We start from the raw sequence: 18,187 nt of genomic DNA, 5'->3' as shown, positions 1-18,187 counted from the left end.
ATCACTAATTGCAACCTGGTATGTCTCCCTACTCCTTGAAGCTTCAACTTTCTCCCTCTAAAATCTACAACAAAAACACATCAATTACAAAAAATCACTCGTGCTTAACATAAAAGTAGATGATAATAAATGAATCTAAACCAAGATTATGTTCTTTTCTCAAAGTAACATATAGAAATAAGATTCAAACCCTTGATCAAGTTTTGTATATTGATATATGAAATCCATGAAGATATCTGACCTGGACGAAAGCTCAAAGTTGCAATAAGTGACAAATTTAACAAATTACAATTGTATATGAATTTTGATTTACTCAAGCAACCTATCTTTAATCATCTCCGTATTTCATAAGAAGCTAATACTTGATCCATTTTTCCACAAACCCCTTATATAATATGAGAGGGAGAGAGAGAGAGAGATGAGAATGGATCGTAAATAAAATGAATATTAAGAAAGGGTCAATCGATTACGTAAATCTCATATTAAAAACAAAACAGAAAACAAATTTTAACAAAAAATTAGAATCAAATTGATTATGAAGCAGCTAAAACAAATAAACAAACACTTACCATCATAATAACTAAACGAAATGATAATCAAAGTCAATGAACAATATGAAACATTTCAAAATGGTAATCCGGGAACAGGTTCAATTGTTTTTTACCTTAGAATCAAATATCATATCCTTTGACGCAACTCTTGATTCAGCCAAACTTGCAATTGCTTCCAAGATATAAAAAAAATGCCTGAAAATGACCCAGCTATGAAGACTAAAAACTAATAATAGAGTATAAGTAGATTTGGTGACCAGTGAAGAAGTGGAATATGACGGGTGAGAGCCAATTCAAAGGGATTCCAAAATCTAACAATAGATTATATTCAAGTCATTCACATAACAAAAGAAATGCATGCATCATCTAATTCCATTCATAGGCAATAGCTAAAATCTATCATAACATGCTAAAGCTAACCAAGAAAAGTTTTATTCAAATCTAACCTCTAGATGGAGAAACATCATGCCCATTACAACAGTTCCATCGACTAAATCAAATCATGACTTTTCTTGTAGAAACATTTGATAGATTGAAATTTCTTGTTGCAACAGGTGATTTTAACGATCTTGGTGTAAGTGAATCGAGATTCTCGAGTCTGAAACTTAGTTGCTTTGAGTTGCTTGATTCAGGTTGTCCATGATCAGGATATTGAGTCGGTTACGTGGTGGTGTTAGATAGTTCTTTGTTTCTGTAGATTAAATTTCAGAAAATCGTCTGTTCTTTATAGATTGATATTCAGAATTTTCTGAAAGTTCTCGCTCGATCCAGTTCCACCACTATGGAAATTTACCAGCTTGAATCTCCATTAAACCTGTCTCAGTTGATTTTGAAGTTGCTTGAATCAACTGTTGGAAAAGAAGAAAAATCAATTGTATAAATTAGTCGAGATATCCATTCTTTTAGACTCCATTTCTATCTGATTATATGATTATTGGTAAGTACACGAGAATAGTCTAACATAAGACCCTCCCATGACCAAGAATATTATATCTAGGGTCACCCCATTCACTGAGTTGGATGCCCGAAAAATTGATATGGTATCACAGCTAGGAGCCCAGAACTGTCCTGACACTGACAGGCCTAACGGCCACGCGTACACTCTCAGGGCCACGAGTGAAGGGCGTGCAGGAATGGCCCCACATGGACAACACGAAGTCTCATAACTTAGAATTTATAGAGCGGCTCTATTCATTGCCAATTGGTCAAGTTGCAACCCCACAAAATTAATCAAGAGAAAGGAGCTACTCATTCCTTGATCAAATAATAAGAAACAACAACTTCTCTCTCTATCTGTTCTTCATTTCTTACACGGGAGATATAGTAATGGCGGTGGTGCTTGTGGAAGTGGAGGTATGGTCGTAGTAATGGTGTTGGTTTAGTAATTGTGGTGGTGAGGGTAGTTGTGGTTCCTTAGTCATAGTGGGAGGTGGTGGTTGTGGTGACCACGGGCCAGCACGCGTACCCCCACCTGCCCAAATAAAAGCTCTCTGTGTACATTAACATTAATGGAGTGCCTATAGAATCGCTAATTTGTTAAGGCCCCTGAACCATTCCAATGTTCATTTCAAAGCTCCCATACCACTAATTTCACCCCTTTAACTTACTCTCGACATTGCATAATTACACAAACTCTGAGTTATTTTCTTTTTGACTCCCTATTTTGTGACCAGTTTCTTTTTTGGCCCTCTATTTTTCGTAAATTAAAAAATAACCTTTTTTTTCTAACTCCGTCTGCACACCGTTAAAGTCATTAAATTTCTTCCAAGAATACCAATGCGTGTCAGCATGCACTTCTAAATACACAATTTCCTTTTCCATAACTTTCTCCGTCTATAACCCACTGTACCATTTCATTTTGTCTATCTTTAGAATTTTAATTTGTAGATTTCTTTCTCTAAATAGTTCTTCAACAAGAGCTATCATTATCTTAATCACTGCCAAGGAAATTAATAAACACATTGAGTTTGAATTATTCTAGAAGTGAAGAAATTAGGTTTCCAATGCAAGAAAGACATAGAAAAATGAAGATGAGATCCAAAGAAAGAAGATCAAATTAAAAAGTATACTTTTCCTGGTAAGATATTCTGGTATACCAAAGTAGAAGAGGCACGCACGCACCTTCTGGAACACAGTTCAGTCATTTCTGCATGTATAAACACCCTACCCTCCTCAGTCTCTCTACTTTCTCTCTCTACTGCTGCAAATAATGGTCTTTGGTAAAGGGACCTGTCTCTAGTGTATTGGGACACGATTAGTAAAGGGACTTTAGTCCTTTTAGTAAGTAGACATTTTTCTCAGAAAAACTAAATAAATCATCATATATTAACTATCGAATGACAATATTGATAATAATTTCATATTTAAAATTAACCACAAAAAAGATAAAATATTTTAATAGTCAAAATCTCTTTCTCTATCTAAAAGCACGGAACAAATGATGAAATAAAATTTGACAGAAAAATTTCGGACAACGTAATCAAAATATGGCTACAATTTCGACCAATATTGTCGAAATATGCGCAAAATTTCGACCATTGTTGTCGAAATATGAATATTGATCAAAATTTTGGGCATATTTCAACCACTATGATCATATGTTTAATATTTCGACCACAGTGACCGAAATTCTGGCGAAAAATAAAAATAAGTAAACATAGTAGCCGAAATATTTACTTTTTAAGAGATTTAGTCAACATTATACACTAATAGGATTAAATAACAAATGTCTCACCTAGGAAAGAAAGAGATGAGAACAACTTAATAGCAAATAATAATGTAGTGTTTATAGGCAGGGGCGGAGCCACTTAGGGGCCAGTGGGGGCGCAGGCCCCCACGGCTCCGAGATAAAAATGTATTTAAGTGTGAAAATTACAGGGTCGGATTTAATAATATAGGTGATTGTCAAAGTACGCCACAAAGTCGTAGTTGGCTCGGTGGTTGAGTCTCTCCCGGCCATACCACACGTCATGGGTTCGAAACCCACTAGAGTATTATTTTTAGGTGTTTCATTGTGAGACCTTTTAAGGGGTGTCTGTTTTAGTGTTTAAGGCGCCTCTCTCAAGTTTGTCTTGAAGGAGGCGCCATTAATACTTATAAGGGGGCTGTCTAAAATTTTCAATTTATTTTGCCAATCTAATTGGTACTTCAAATTTTCTTTTTAACTCCTACTTTTTTTTATCAAATTTCTTTTGTTTCAATTTCTTTGTAAATTCATCCAACTTCAGATAGAGTTATTTGCATCGCCATATTACCCTTGGGTCCTATTAATTCTTCATTCTTATGTATATATCTAAACATTATTTAATTTAACTGCAAGTGTTATTTATTTATGTTTAGATTTTAGTCAAAACATGTTACAGTTAGTTGTAGCCTAATTAGTTGATAGTATTGCTATGACATGTCATTGGTTTGAAAAACATATGATTATTTTTTTGCAATTTAGACTTATAACTAATTTCGGTAGAGGTTAGTAATGAAGTTCTGCAATTCGTCATCAGTGACGGTATTCCTTTTTTTACCGTTTAACAGTGCCCCCACAAAGAAAAGTTTCTGCCTTCGCCACTGTTTATAGGTGATGGTTGTTTTATAGAATAGGTTGTTTGTATATGATGGTTGTTTTTAGGTTAAAAATAGGATTTTGTTTTAGGATTTGTGGATCTAAGGAAGGAAATGAAAATGAAAGAAAACTTAGATACTTGTATTGTTTTAATCTTAGTTTTTATCCAAATAAAAATTAATTAATTCGATTTAAATCTCTAAAAACAATGTCTATTTTCTAATTGGTAAAGGGACTTTAAATCTAAAAATATGATGTTTTGTCCATGTCCCTATACTATTTATCCATGTCCCTATACTAACCACCCAAATAATTCATTGTTTTTCTTCTGATGGTTTGATTAAAAAAACTGTATTTGGAGGCTGAAGAACTAGATTTATTGAAGTAACTAAGTGATGTTATTATTCAATTCAATGTTCAAGTCATTGAGAAATTGAATGAATCAGTAACTGGTATATAGGCCTTTTGATTCCTTATATATTGTTAGTTCAAAAGATGCAATTTTTATACATTATGTAGTAGTGGGTTTGAAATAAAATTATGGGTTCAGATCAAGATCTCAAAGGTTAGTTGAAGAAGATTTGGGAGTGAGAATTGCTGATGTTTTGAAAGAAAGTTGTTGGAAGAGATGATTTGTTTCCATATGATCGACATTAATATACTGTATGTTTGTTGTATTCTTTCTCTAGAAAAATTATATCAAGCCAGAACTTTGATCCATCAAATTAAACTTCTATTTCTCTTTTCAAAATTTGTTTTTTTTGGTTTCTATTTAGAAGGAGATGGAGGTGATGATTCTCTTCTGAAATAATCGACAATGATTATACTGTGCGATCGTTGTATTTTCTCAGTATACTGATTCATTTAAATCATAAAAATGTTTCAATTTTTTATAATATTGTATTGATTGGTTTGAAGATTAAAAGTACTTCCCTTTTTTCACGAGTAAGGAACTTTTATCCCAGAGAAGAAACCGCTTTCTCTCTCCTAACCGCATCCCATAGAATCCAACAAAAATCAAAGCTTTCCCGGTGAAGGGTTATCCCTTCACTGGATGAGATCTCTTTACTTTTTATGTTTAATTTTATTGTTTTTTTTTCTTTAGATCTAACCATAGTTTTGGAGTAACAAAAGGTTGAAGAAAATATGAAAGATGATGTTGGGAGGAATACAAGGTTTATTCTCTTCTAGTATTTGTTTTCATGTATCTCTTCTTGGTTTACGACATAAAGAAAAGCAAAATCGACATCAAGGAGAGATGAATCTGCAATAAACTATAAAGAGAAGAATCAAGAAGAAAAGTTCTATTTGATCAACACTCTTATTCCACATACTCTTCAAATCTCAAAATTCTCCACTAATCACTGTGTTAGATGTATGGTACTCTGAAATCCAAGAGATCATGGGTTCGATTCATATGGATGGTCTTCATTACTCATATGTAAAAAATTTGTGATTATATGGTATAAATAATGTAAAGATCTTGATCTTGTAATGGCCTTTAAGGGTCTTAGAATAGCCTTTTAGGGTTTTGTAATGGCCTTTTAGAGGTCTTTGTATGTGTAATTTTGGCAGTAATAGTGCTCTCCCTAATCATCATGTTGTAATTTGCATTTGTAAACACATGATGTTATCAAAGCCATGTAAGATGTTTGGATGTACTCCATCATTAATGAAATTAAAGTTTCTTTGTCAAAAAAAAAAAAAAAAAAAAAGAAAGAAATGTTGAAAAGGGGGCTTTTAAACCAAATTTGGGTTTGGGCCCAATATAAAAGTGTGGGTTTGAGTAAATGGTTTACCAAACTAGAAGGGGTAAAAAAGTAAAAACCTCATGAAATTAATTAAAAGGGTGTAGAGAGTTCTTTTCTTAGTCAAGTTCAAGAACAATCTAGAGAGAGAAAGAAAAAGGAGAATAGTATACAAGAAACTTGGAGAAGAAGACATAGATCTAGTATGAATATTATGTTTAAGGTAAGAACTAACTTCAAGGATTGGTATAGTGAGAATACTTTGTAGCTCGAATAAAGAAACTAGACGTGCGGTATGTTCCACATGTTGTGCTTGTCTATTAATTTTGACACCGATTGATATCCTCCATTGCAGTGGCGGACCCAGGATTTTTTGTTTGTGGGGCACTTTTAGTTACAATAAGAAACTTTAAATTATCTAAAAATCTTGGTGTGACGTTCAAGCGAGTGCTTTTATATCTTATAGTTACACCCTAACCAACTCGACTACTGCTAACTTGTGGGTTGCATTGACTATAGTGTCGATATAAATAACTAATCTTATATATTTTATAATAAATCATTTGTAAATTTTATTCCAAAAGAAACAGAGTGCATTATGTCTTGAAAAATGATCATCACATCTTACGTTCGTAAAAATGTTAAGAAAAAAGACGGTAGGTTGAGTTTAGAAAAAATAGTCAAAATATAATATATATATATATATATATATATATATATATATATATATATACAAGAAAATGAGATTAAAAAAATACGTAATAATATGGAAAAAAGTGACTCTAACAAAGTTAACGAGAGTCAGCGTCGAACTTATAAAGAGAAAAAGACTCAAAGAAGAACGGATTTAAGTCGAGTGGAAAAGACACAAGGCCTAAAAGATAACTAATAAAAAAACGAGGCCTAAGATATAACTAATAGCAATAGAAGGAGCACACATGAATTTATCTATAAAAAGTTACACAAAAAATGAAGATTATGTTTGAAATTGAATGCTAAGAGTGGAGATGGTGGGAGTTGAACCCGGGTCTCATGTGTGGGCGTCCCTTGCTCGGCCCAACAAAACAAAACTCATTAGTTGAGAAATAGTGGTTGTCCCAGCATACCATCGCTATCCCGGTGTACCGTGGGCTAGTATCCGTCTATATTGCCAGATGCTTATCGAGCGCCCGCTTCCTACTTCCCAAACTGTGCCTTCATCTATTTTGGGTCCCTACTTAGTTACCATGGCTGCCCCAAACAACTAGGGCTAAATCTCTCATTCCTAGTTTACAGAAATATCAAACCTAATAGATAGCAAGTTGGATATACACAAGGATTCCACCAACATAATATTACCGTAGCCTACCACCTCGATAGTAAGCAGGGTCTTACTTTTTTTTTTTTGGTCTTACTGTCATTACCTCTAAGGAAACTGGTCTTATGAACTAGACTCTAATAAAATCAACAGAAAAAGCATTCCGTGCACTGCTACCGTTCAACTACTAATTTAATAGAATACATCTTCCATCAAATTCTTATACTTCTGCATCAACCTGGTAGCCATTTGAGGGTTGTTTGCTTGCCCTTTTGTAAAAAAATTGGTATGGATACAGGCTCTAAGGGTCTAATTCAGGCATTTAGGATTAGGGTTGTCGCCTTTGGAGTCTTCCTATAACCTATAGGAGATCTAAATATCTATGTTATGGCAATGTTTGTGCTTCTTTAATCATCATGTAGTTTTTTAATTTTGGGGAAGGGTAATAGTTGTTTTTTATTGTTCAGATTCTAATGACAATTTGTTAAAAATTTCTAATAAGATCAATATCAAGAGTGTGTCACACAACTTCCATCTTTTACAGTATCAGTAATTTTCAATCCCAAAGTAGAACCATCTCATGCAATTGACACTTCTAGTTAGTTAGAGTTGTTTCTTCACATTAATTTCATCAAAATGCGAAAGGCTCATTAGGTATGAGAAATATGTTTGACATGTTCAAATTAACGACTTGTTCGTGAATATTTCATTTTGTGGTTGCCTCTGTCATGGTTTTAAATAATGTAGAATTATTGGTCATCTATATGTAAAAGATTTGAAAGAAGCATAGTTTTATATAATGTATAGCTTGGTTAATTTGTTATGTAAAAGTTGTAATGGGAGCAAGGGTTTATATATCAAGCTTTGAAGGTTACTTTTGAGGTAAGAGGTTAAGCATGAAAATGGGGAAACAACAATTAGGATGTTGGGGTAAATTGAGGAAACAATACTGGACACCTAAACAAGAAGGTTTGCTATTGCAAATGAACTTAAGGTTTTAATTACTTACAACAACCAAAGGAAGAACTAAAAATATAATAGAAGAATTAAAACAAGATAATGATTACTCAAAATCAACGTTGTTATTGTTCGTTAAGCAAAAAAAAACATTTGTAGGGGTCTTTTATCTTCCTTGTGTAGAAACCATCAATCTTTTCGTGGAAAACTGAATATGGAAGAAAATAAGTATTTGAGTCATCTCTACATTCTCACCTATATTTCCATGACATTGACACATGAGTGTATATTACTAGAGAAAATGACTGTGTAGGGTGAAAAAAACATTATAATAACTAAAAAAAGCCTACATTATTTTCTATTTACTAAAGGTTGCTCAAATTTATAGTTAGATACATAAAATTTAAAATAATATGAGTAATTGTCATTAAGGTCATTTTTTTCCCAAAATACCCTGCCCATTAAAATTCTCTTTCTTTTCCACAAAAACACATCACGATTTTTTTAGGGTTTCTCTCTCTTCTACTTCTTCATGCTTCTTCTTCGACTGTTCTTCGAATCCTTCTTCTTCGATGTTTCTTTTCCAATTCTTCTTATTTTTCAATCTTCTCCAACATCTATGTTCTTTAGCCATCAATAGACGTTTTGAAGAACTTCATCAATAGACGTTTTATTCTCATCTGTGATTTTGGTAAGTTATTAGCTAGTTTTGGCTTCATGGGTCTTCTGATTTTAAGATTTTAAGATACCCAAATTGATATGATTGCTTTATCTGTATAGTGATTGATAATTTCGTCCTTGATAAATTGTAAGTGTGAATGAGGAATTCAAATTTCAAATGATACCTGAAATGTTAATTAAGGGGTCATAACAAACTTTTTAGTAGGAATCTAACAATTGAATTTGGTTCTTGTGGTTTGGTCATCTCAATTAATATTGAAAAGTTTGGAGCTGATATGTGTCACTTAGGCCATGTTTGGCGCGCGGGAATCGCGTGGGAATGGAATGTGATTCCTGGGAATCACAATCCTGATATTGTTTGGCTCGCGGGAATGCAGTGGGAATCCTATTCCCGGAGGAATAGGATTCCCTCAAAATGGGATAATAGCAAACCCAGGGAGGGGGGTGGGTTTGTGATTCCCATTCCCGGGAATGCTTTGTTTTAATATTTATAGACCAAATCACCCTTAATAAAATATTAGAATGACTATTATTAAAATCGTCCTCCACACAATATCACAACTAAAAAAATTAAAAACCTATGGTTAGCCACCACCATAGCAATACTTTCTCTCGTTCAAATGTAACTCTTTCTCCCTCTCTAGTTTTTTCCCTATTCTCTTGTTCTTTTTTCATTACAATCGATTTCATAATGTTTAAAAAGAAAAAAAATTTAGCCATGACCTTTATTTATTTTAAATAGTTTTTTTTAAATGGTCAGCGTCCCTCGAACCTTTGACCTCCGAAGTGGAAGATTATACCTTTTACGACTCCAACCAAAAGTTGTTGGCATTTTAAATACTATTTAATTGGTGTGTCATGTTACTATTTCATATCTGCAATTTTGAATAAATAATACTGATTAAAGTATATAATAAAATTGACGTTTTATTTATGTAGTATAAGGATATAATAGGAATTTTACAAAAAATTATATTCCGATTCCTACACGAACCAAACACCAAGTTAGGAATCTATCAGGAATCGAATTCCTATTCCTGGCCAAACCAAACATCAAACTGAATGATCTGATTCCCAGAAATCGTGTTACGGGAATGTGATTCCCGGGAATCACATTCCATTCCCGTCCGCCAAACATGGCCTTAGGGTTTTGTAGTTCCTGTAAAGGGCAAACGAGTGAATATCAGTAAAAAAAAAGTGGAAGTTTCCAAATTCGTATGCACTAATGGGTATGTTTTATATTGGATTTCTGACCTAGCATGGTGAGATCTCAGTTAGAAATTTCATGAGAGACTACCCATTTAGTGTAGATTGGGTAGACATTTGATTGCACGAACACACACATGTTATTCTGTACCACGGTGTTGGATATAGAAAACTTTTTCAATGCATAGTCATTTTGACCGTTCACTTTCCATAAGCCTATATCGGTTCTTCAACATGGTACAAGCTTCTCAATTTCGAACTCTCAACCATAAAATTAGGGTTCTTCAACATGGTACAAGCTTCTCAATTTTCGAGCTCTCAACCATAAAATTAGGGTTAAGTATAACAACAAATATTAGGTTGTTGTGTAGACGACAAGTGTTAATTTTCACGTGTTTATCATGTTGGAGGTTATGTAGTGGCCCATAATATTAGCGTTTATTCATGACAGTGAGTTCAACTCATGTTAGCATGGATAAATGCTCTCACCTTCTGATTGTCCAAGTGATTAACAAATAGATAAAGCTCATTTGGTTATTATTGGTGTTTCAGCTGGCATGGTTATTGGCTTGTTAATTGCAGTTTGTGCGTTTCCCATGAGGCAAAACTGACCGAAGACCATAACAAGAGAATGTTTGTTGTGCGCATGAAGGGTGAAAGGGAGAAGTGGCTTGTAGCCATTAATACAACTTACAGTCATATAAAGGATAGACAAGTTAAGTGATACAATACCTTGTGGGCCTGAACATAAGCCAAGACTCTTTCTCTTTCAATAATAGCCTCTACCTTTCTTTGTAGCCTTGCATCTACTCCCTCCTTTGTGAGCCTGCTATCGTCCCATTCTTCTTGTTGTCCTCTTTCAGACTACATGAAACACTTTCTAAATTTAAATTTCAATCAAAAAAGTACACAAAAAGAGACTTGGGTTAAGGATCAATATATATATATATATATATATATATATATATATATATATATATCATCAAATTCAGGTTTATAAGGTAAAGATACAATATATTTTTTCCTTTCCCAAAAAGCATTGGGAATATTGCTACAAACTTCGGTTAGAAATTGATTTTCAATTTCTTTGATTTTTAGTTTTATATATATATATATATATATATATATATATATATATATATATATATATATATACATATATTCATTCATATGATGTCCATGAAAAGAAATGGCTACAAAAAGCAGTTCTTAAGTATTGTTTGGGCAAACACCACTATGTTGAATAAAAAAAATAACTTGGGGTGAAAATAGAATTTCTAGCAGTCTACCAATTAACAAATAAATGGTTGCAGTCTCCGCAAGCTCTAGCATTAGTAGATGGGATTGGCATATGTAGGTAGGAAAGGCGTCGAAGCAGATTCACTGTTTAGAACAAAGTGGATTTCTCCAAAACACACTCAAGCATTTTAGATTTGCTAGTATAGTTGTAGGTTAATCCTATTATATAGAGAATTCTTGTCTAATCCTTAGAAAATAAAAGAAACCCCAGGCCAAACCTTATACAAACTAAATTCATACAAAAAGTCGCCGTTTTAGATAGATAATAACCAAGTAGTTAAAGAGATAAAGAAGCTTACTTTGGTGAGGAGTATATTCATAAGATCACTTTCTGCCTTCAAATCATTAAGGTCTGCTTGTTGACTGATGAAATCTGAAAAAAAAAAAAAAAAAAAAAAAAAAAAAGGAGATTTTTCTTAACAACAAAAGTTTCCCTCACAAGAAGCTTCACTTCTCTCACTTTTTAATCAAACACACCAGAGAGTTAAAAATGAATCAAAAAAAGCAAAAGCAGCCACACCTGACCTTTATTTTCCTTGGTGGAAGATATATCAAATATAGCTTCTTGAGCAGACATCGACTCTTGCTCTTCATCTCCATCCACCACCAAAAATGTAGCTTATGAGGACCTCAAATCGCCAGGCGCCAACTCAATCTCCGACATGGTTTCCCCTCCAATCACCTCAATGAGGGAAGAAGGTTCCGACGGACTAACTTGTGCTACACCTATCTCAACAGGTACTATCAACTCAGATTCACCACATGCTTCAGCCCTGGATGGGGATGACTTATCTACTTCAGGCAAATTGACTTCATTTGGAACAGAATTTCTCCGCTATTCGATGCCGATAAATCAGGGACTCATTATCCGTATTAAAAGGTGGTACATATCTGTCGAAGGGGGTGCCGATGCATCAGGACTTTCCATCACTGCTGCTCCCTTTAGTATCCTTTTTCTTCCTATACTGCTGGAACTAATACAACAAAAAGAAAAACAAAGATTGCTAAAACAAACTGAAATAAAACTTTTGTGTACAAAGCTGCCCAAATCATACAAAGACTGAGCAGAATCAATCTTCCAAACCAGGAACTTGGGGTGCAGCGTCGGGCGATGCCATAAAATTAGAGATATGAAGAAATCTGACAGAAACTGTACGTACATCAAAAACTCAAAACTTAACTATAGATAGTTAGCAATTAGGGAGGCTCAGAGCATACTCTCCAAAATGATTTGAAGTATGGATGCTATTTTCAAGTCCCAATTCCAAAAAAAAAATCATATAGTTACATGTTGAATCAGTAGTGTAGGTAGTGTTCGCTTTTTATTGAGTCGTCTCAAATCTCATGTTGCAATATGAAGAAATAACAACAAAAAAGAAGGATATATGAGATTAAAAGAGCCTAGTGAGACAATGAATTTTTTTCCACTGTTCTAGCATCCTTTAACTTGTTGGTCAATGGTGTAATTTCCTTGTCTTGTTGCTTCTTGAGATATTTCAGAGAAGAAACTGTTATAATCTTACTTTAGAAGTATAAAAGCATGATCCACAGTATAGTTTTCCAGCTTGTAGCTACTGACAATCCCCTCTTCTGTCTTACCTATTGACTATTACTTCTTTCTAGTTTGTCCGACAGAAAAGTAATTAAAGGACTATACATTGTCATCTAACATTGGATCACAGTATGTAGTTTGGCAATGTGGCCAGGTGAGAAAGAAGAAAGTCCAACTCATTATCTATCCTATTCAAGTAGTTAATTGTTGTAAACTAATGAGGAAAGTTGTTTGAAACATTGAAATCCGGAAAATTATGTAACACGATTATTATAGCAGTTTCATTCATGAATTCTAAATATTATGTAACACGATTATAATAGCAGTTTCAAGAACAAAATATGGGAGAAAAAAACCTTGTTCAGAGAACTCCACGTTTACCACCTTTTCCAGGTCTATGTTCCTTTCCCTAGCATTCTTTGTCTCAAGTTGTTTGAAACATAGTTTTTTTTTGAATCGTTGTACCTAAATACATACATGAAGAAATGATAAGAACAAAATGAGATAGAGATTTTCAAATACTAGCTCGTTTGTACACATCATAACAAAATAAATATTTGTCTTTTATGAATCTCGACATTTTTCTCATCATCAACATATAATGACCGACTTTCATAACTCAGACTCCACCCAAGACACCTAAATAATCGTCGTAAGTGTTAATTTTTTTGTTCAAGCTTAGTTTCCGATCAAATGACATTGAAGCTCTCCTACAAAAGTGAAAAAGTTATGGACATTTTGGTCACCATCAACATACAATGACCGACTTTCAGACTCCATCGAACACACCTAAATATTCGTCATAAATGTCATCTCTTTTTTGTTCAAACTTAGTTTCGAATGAAATGAAATTGATGCTCCTACAAAAGTAACATCTCATGAATTTGGATCTTAGATCTTCACAGACTCAAGGTTCCAATCACCGGACACTATTCTATACAGATATACGAACCAAAATGTGTACACACATGACCTATTTATGTTGTAGGCGAAGAAGGAAACTACAATCCACACTTTTCATCGAACACTTATCAGCATATGAACTCTACTTTGAGCAAGAACAGTAAAATCAACCAAACCTCAAATTGGTATACCTTGAACACTAAAATTAATTGGCTAATTTTCAGACATAGACATTTCATCAAACACTTAGCATCATATGAACTCTACTTTGAGCAAGAACACTAAAATCAACCAAACCACAAACCAAATAGAAAAAGGATGAAAGAAACAACCCAACCCAATCAAAAGGGTAATTATGAACAAATCAATTTAGATTCCAACCCAAAAGATGATTTCATATAAGTTAATTACGTCCTAGTATCATCTAATTTTAGCAATTCAACTCAATAGCAATTAAAACCAATTTACTAAAATAAACCCATGATGAAAGATGACAGAAAAAATCCAAGATTTTAAACATGCCTATTGAAAAGAACAAAAAGAAAACAGGAAAAAGTTATCTCTACATCGAGTTAATGCGAACCCATAATTAGATTAGCTAAAAACTAAACAGATGAACCAAATTCCAAAATTCATTTCGAAATAAATAAGCAAACAATCAAAAGCACCATTCAACTTCAAAGCCGAGGTAACAATTTCACCTCAGAATTAACAAATTTCTCCTTTGTAGGTCCACAAGCATTATAATTAAACCTGTAAAATCACAAACAAAATCCGATTCAAATAGCAAAAAATACAAAAAGAAAAACATGATTCGAAGAGGACACTAAAAACCCATTTTTGTATTCTGATTCTAAATGGTACTGTAGAAAATACACAAAACCTAAATGTTCACTTGTCGTTATCAGAAGATTGGAAGAAGAACTCCACGCCAAACTATCTGTACCAAAACAATCAGTGAGAAACAATTATAAGTTATGAAGAAAAAAATTTCATATTGTAAAACCTAGAGAGAAAGAGATATAGCAGTAAGACTTAGAAAGAAAACCCATTTCAGAGAGAGAGAGAGAACCAGAGTAGGAGAGATCTTAAACCACAATTCATCGATTTATAGTTTGTAACGTCCCAAGAGGCCATGATTTCTTCTGCCATGATTCATAATTTCTATAGCCATAAATTTTCTAACGTCCCAACAGGCATGAAGAAGGTACGGTTCGATCTGTCTTTCGGTGATAATGCGCCAAGGAAGGAAGATAACGCGCGTAGGAAGATGATGAATCCCAGATTAAGGGTCTTATTTACCTTCTATCATTTAGTGGGTGATTAAATTTGGGAGGGTAATGGATCAAAAGGTGGGGATTGTATCAAAATCCTAACGGACGACCGGATTTGTATTTCGGCTTGTCCCAGTCAGCACAAAACATTGTGTTTTGTTATATAGACTAGGTATAGCCCGTGCCCTAGGGCACGGGCATGTTTTTTTATCGTACCAAAATTTTATATCGTTGTAAAACTCAAACCTTATTGGCTGCCAGATGACATATTTGAATTTAGCATATCATACCATGCTAGATGTCAAGATTGGATTTACAAAATTACCTCATCATGCTCTGGCAAGTGGCAACAACCTCCTCTGCTTTTTAGGAAATAGTTTAATAACCGACTTCCCATAACCTGCATATTCCTCTGAAGTGCATAATTAATTTGAAGTGCGCACTGAAGGACCAAAAGTGCTTCTGAACCTTCCGTAATTGGGGACGAAAGAAATATCTACAATATTAAGATTTTGAAATAACTCAACAATGTCAATTTCTATGGAATAAAAAAGAAGACCTCTAAGTCGAATAACTGGGAATGGCAGAGGTTAACTGATATATGAATAAGAAGCACCATATATGCAACCAAAACCTATTGCTTCCCCACAAAATGGTGGTGTCGGATCAACTACTCGCTGGCTTTTCTGACCATTTTCATGCTCACTGTGACCATCAACATATTTCTTTCATTCCTGAACACCCACTAAAAAGCCTGAGAAACAAATCCATATGTCAATACATGCTACACAAACCCAAAAATACATCCAATTCATTACTGACAGAACAACACCCGTAACCCAAGTCAATTTGCGAGGTTTTTTAAATCCACCGGTGAGATACACACGAAATACGTGCAAGATCATCATTAAGACCATCATCCTTAGCGACCATCGATGAACTGATCGGATTAACCAACCAAAGTTAGCTTCAGTCATTATATATTGAACCGAGGCACAAGCCTCGGTAACGGTCCGACGACAGTAAAAAAGCCATAACAAATCTCGTACCTACTTGCACTAAAAATACAAGTAAGCCAAATCCCTCCTAGACAATAAAATATGTTGGCATGATAGTCACAATTCATTTCTTTTCCTCCTAAATTTACCGTCGACATTTCAACCATAATGTATAATGCGAAAAAGAAAAATAAAAAGAAAAAGAAAAACACAAGAAGGTCCTTCACCAATTTAGCCACTATCTGTTTTATTCTTTTTTTATTTTTTTTAAATCAGATAACTTCATTTATACGCGAACACCAAAAAGGATTACCATGAACTGAAGTTAAAAGAACGATAACAAAGCAAATTAACTAAAACTCGCCGCCGGAACACCTAAAAGTTAAAAGAACAAATTGACTATATGTTTTATGAGTTGTACCATTTTAGTCTTCTTTCACCTCAAATTTGGATTTGTTTTTTAGTCTTCTTTCACCCTCAATTTTGGTTTGTTTTGTCAAATTTTTGTATTTGATAATACAATTTGGGTTTGAGATCATTTTCCTCTTCATGCGTCACTATAGGAATTGTTGGTTTTATTGTTTCTTGTTTTTCAACCTCAATAACTGATCTATATTCAAACCCTACAAGAAACAAAAGAAGAGATAAATAAAAACTGATCTAGTTAAGAACAAAAACAAAACTTAATAAAAGATGAGATTTTACTAACTCACCATCGAGAAATAGTAAACGATTTTTCATTGAAGCGTTAATTCATTTCTTAACAATGGATTTCTAGAATTAGATTGAAGTAAACCCCAGTCTTTTACAAACTCCGAATAAAATTGATAAATCGTAGCACCACTCGGGCACAATAACGACAAATCATAGCCGAACCCTGCCCATTTCTTTTTCGTAAGCAACTTCGGCACCAGCTGCTAACAACGCCGAATTGTGCTTGCCTAAATTGATTAGATGACCTGTCTCTCCCTCATCGAACCATTTCTTGTAACACCGAATTCCCAAAGCAATGCTAGGCACACTTTTATCCTTACAAAACAAAGAAAGATACCTTAGGAATTTATGAACCTGCATTTCCTTCCAACAGTAAGGAAGAAATGAAATGGTGCGAGCTTCATAATGCTTGATCCTCGTACAAAACCATAATCATGAGTTTTAGCTCCTGGTTATGTAGTAAGCAAGCGATATACTCTAGGGTTAGAAGGGTCGATACCTCACTACAAAGTTGATCAACCATAAAAAAAAAAGTCAAGCATTAAAACCTACGAAAAACGAAGTTATACTTTCTAGAATCAACATTAGTTAATGGAATAGAATTACAACCCTCATTGATAATGTGTCATTGTTGTTTTGGCCTCCCAAACAACGTGCCAAGTCAAGAGATTTTGGCGGGACATAGATAAGTTTCAACATATACCTTGTAAAGGGGTGTCAATATGATTTCCATATCGCTTGAAGGAAACGATAATGCTCGATCGGTAGACAATGTTTAATGGGCAAACCAGCACAAGTACAAAAGAGCTGCATACGCAACATAAAGCTTTGAACTTTACCATTCTTATCTGAAACTTAAAAAAATATACTATACTGACGTGAATCTAAGTTGTGCTTAGGAATTACCAGAAGAAGAATGCTAGGAATAGACCAAATTGAATCAATGAACAAAACTTTCGCAATGAGAGGTAAATGAACAACCATGATTCATACACCTCTATATTTAAGATCTTTGGGAGTCAATTCGAAGATGAAGTTATAGTTTGTTCAAATTTTTCTCTACATTCAAAGTCGCACCCATACAGAAAAAAATGCAAAACTATTAGGTGGAACATGCTGCAAATAAAAGCGTTGAATTAATAGGAATACAAGACAAGTAAAATTAGTCTTTTTATGAACAGAAGAATGCCTATAATAGGATAGAAAGTTTCATGTATATAGTACCAGATTGCTGCTTAAACATCCCGACAATATGTGCCATGATGACATATCCAACAAAGTGCAACGAAACATCCGGTGAAGAGCCCTGAAATAATCATACATTATGAAAAAGAAAACAAAATATGCATTATGAAAAAGAAAACTGATCAATATTGTAAGCATCAATGTATTAAAGCACTAATAAAAAGAGAATAAAGAAAGAAAAACCACATCAAATTAGATGAAAA

At 33.9% G+C, this 18,187-nt stretch overlaps 1 protein-coding gene, 1 long non-coding RNA gene and 2 pseudogenes across 4 annotated transcripts; 2 read left to right on the top strand and 2 right to left on the bottom strand.

Moving 5' to 3' along the window:
- Positions 1 to 1,297: 1,297 nt before the first annotated feature.
- On the bottom strand, positions 1,298 to 13,311 carry LOC147566861 (protein IQ-DOMAIN 13-like). 3 transcript variants are annotated; one of them, XM_086653418.1, is made up of 5 exons: positions 13,207 to 13,311; positions 11,824 to 12,272; positions 11,598 to 11,671; positions 10,732 to 10,863; positions 1,298 to 1,399 (listed from the first exon to the last, which is right to left on the bottom strand). In XM_086653418.1, exons 2-5 carry the CDS (start codon positions 11,873 to 11,875, stop codon positions 1,331 to 1,333), a joined length of 327 nt encoding a protein of 108 aa, XP_086509544.1. In that variant the 5' UTR covers positions 11,876 to 12,272; positions 13,207 to 13,311; the 3' UTR covers positions 1,298 to 1,330. The 3 variants fall into 3 exon arrangements, 2 of the variants coding, with proteins under 2 accessions (XP_086509544.1, XP_086509546.1); XM_086653420.1 differs by having other exon boundaries at positions 13,235 to 13,311; XR_015230585.1 differs by lacking the exons at positions 1,298 to 1,399; positions 13,207 to 13,311 and having other exon boundaries at positions 10,515 to 10,863; positions 11,819 to 12,511.
- LOC147566863 (small nucleolar RNA Z103) lies at positions 4,730 to 4,831 on the top strand (annotated as a pseudogene).
- On the top strand, positions 4,893 to 4,974 carry LOC147566862 (small nucleolar RNA Z103; annotated as a pseudogene).
- A 3,439-nt stretch (positions 13,312 to 16,750) lies between the features above and the next one.
- Positions 16,751 to 17,798, bottom strand: LOC147566860 (uncharacterized). Its single transcript, XR_015237492.1, has 3 exons — positions 17,646 to 17,798; positions 17,443 to 17,546; positions 16,751 to 17,054 (listed from the first exon to the last, which is right to left on the bottom strand). It is a non-coding gene; the product is annotated as an uncharacterized LOC147566860 (long non-coding RNA).
- Between the last annotated feature and the right edge of the window lie 389 nt (positions 17,799 to 18,187).

The sequence above is a fragment of the Eschscholzia californica genome, unplaced genomic scaffold, assembly GCF_041429995.1.
Source record: "Eschscholzia californica isolate CP2 unplaced genomic scaffold, dmEscCali1.0.p SCAF_1, whole genome shotgun sequence".
NCBI lineage: Eukaryota > Viridiplantae > Streptophyta > Magnoliopsida > Ranunculales > Papaveraceae > Eschscholzia > Eschscholzia californica.
The sequence above is the reverse complement of the archived record's forward strand: the minus strand, read 5'-3'. Positions and strand labels throughout refer to the sequence as shown.

What these genes read in the sequence shown, in the direction of transcription:
- LOC147566861 (XM_086653418.1), bottom strand. Translation starts at nt 11,875, where the DNA reads ATGTCTGCTCAAGAAGCTATATTTGATATATCTTCCACCAAGGAAAAT. An exon ending in TTCCACCAAGGAAAATAAAG is followed by an intron (nt 11,672 to 11,823) that starts GTCAGGTGTGGC and finishes TTTTTTTTTCAG; the next exon opens with ATTTCATCAGTCAACAAGCA. An exon ending in CTTATGTTCAGGCCCACAAG is followed by an intron (nt 1,400 to 10,731) that starts GTATTGTATCAC and finishes CTTTTCCAACAG; the next exon opens with TTGATTCAAGCAACTTCAAA.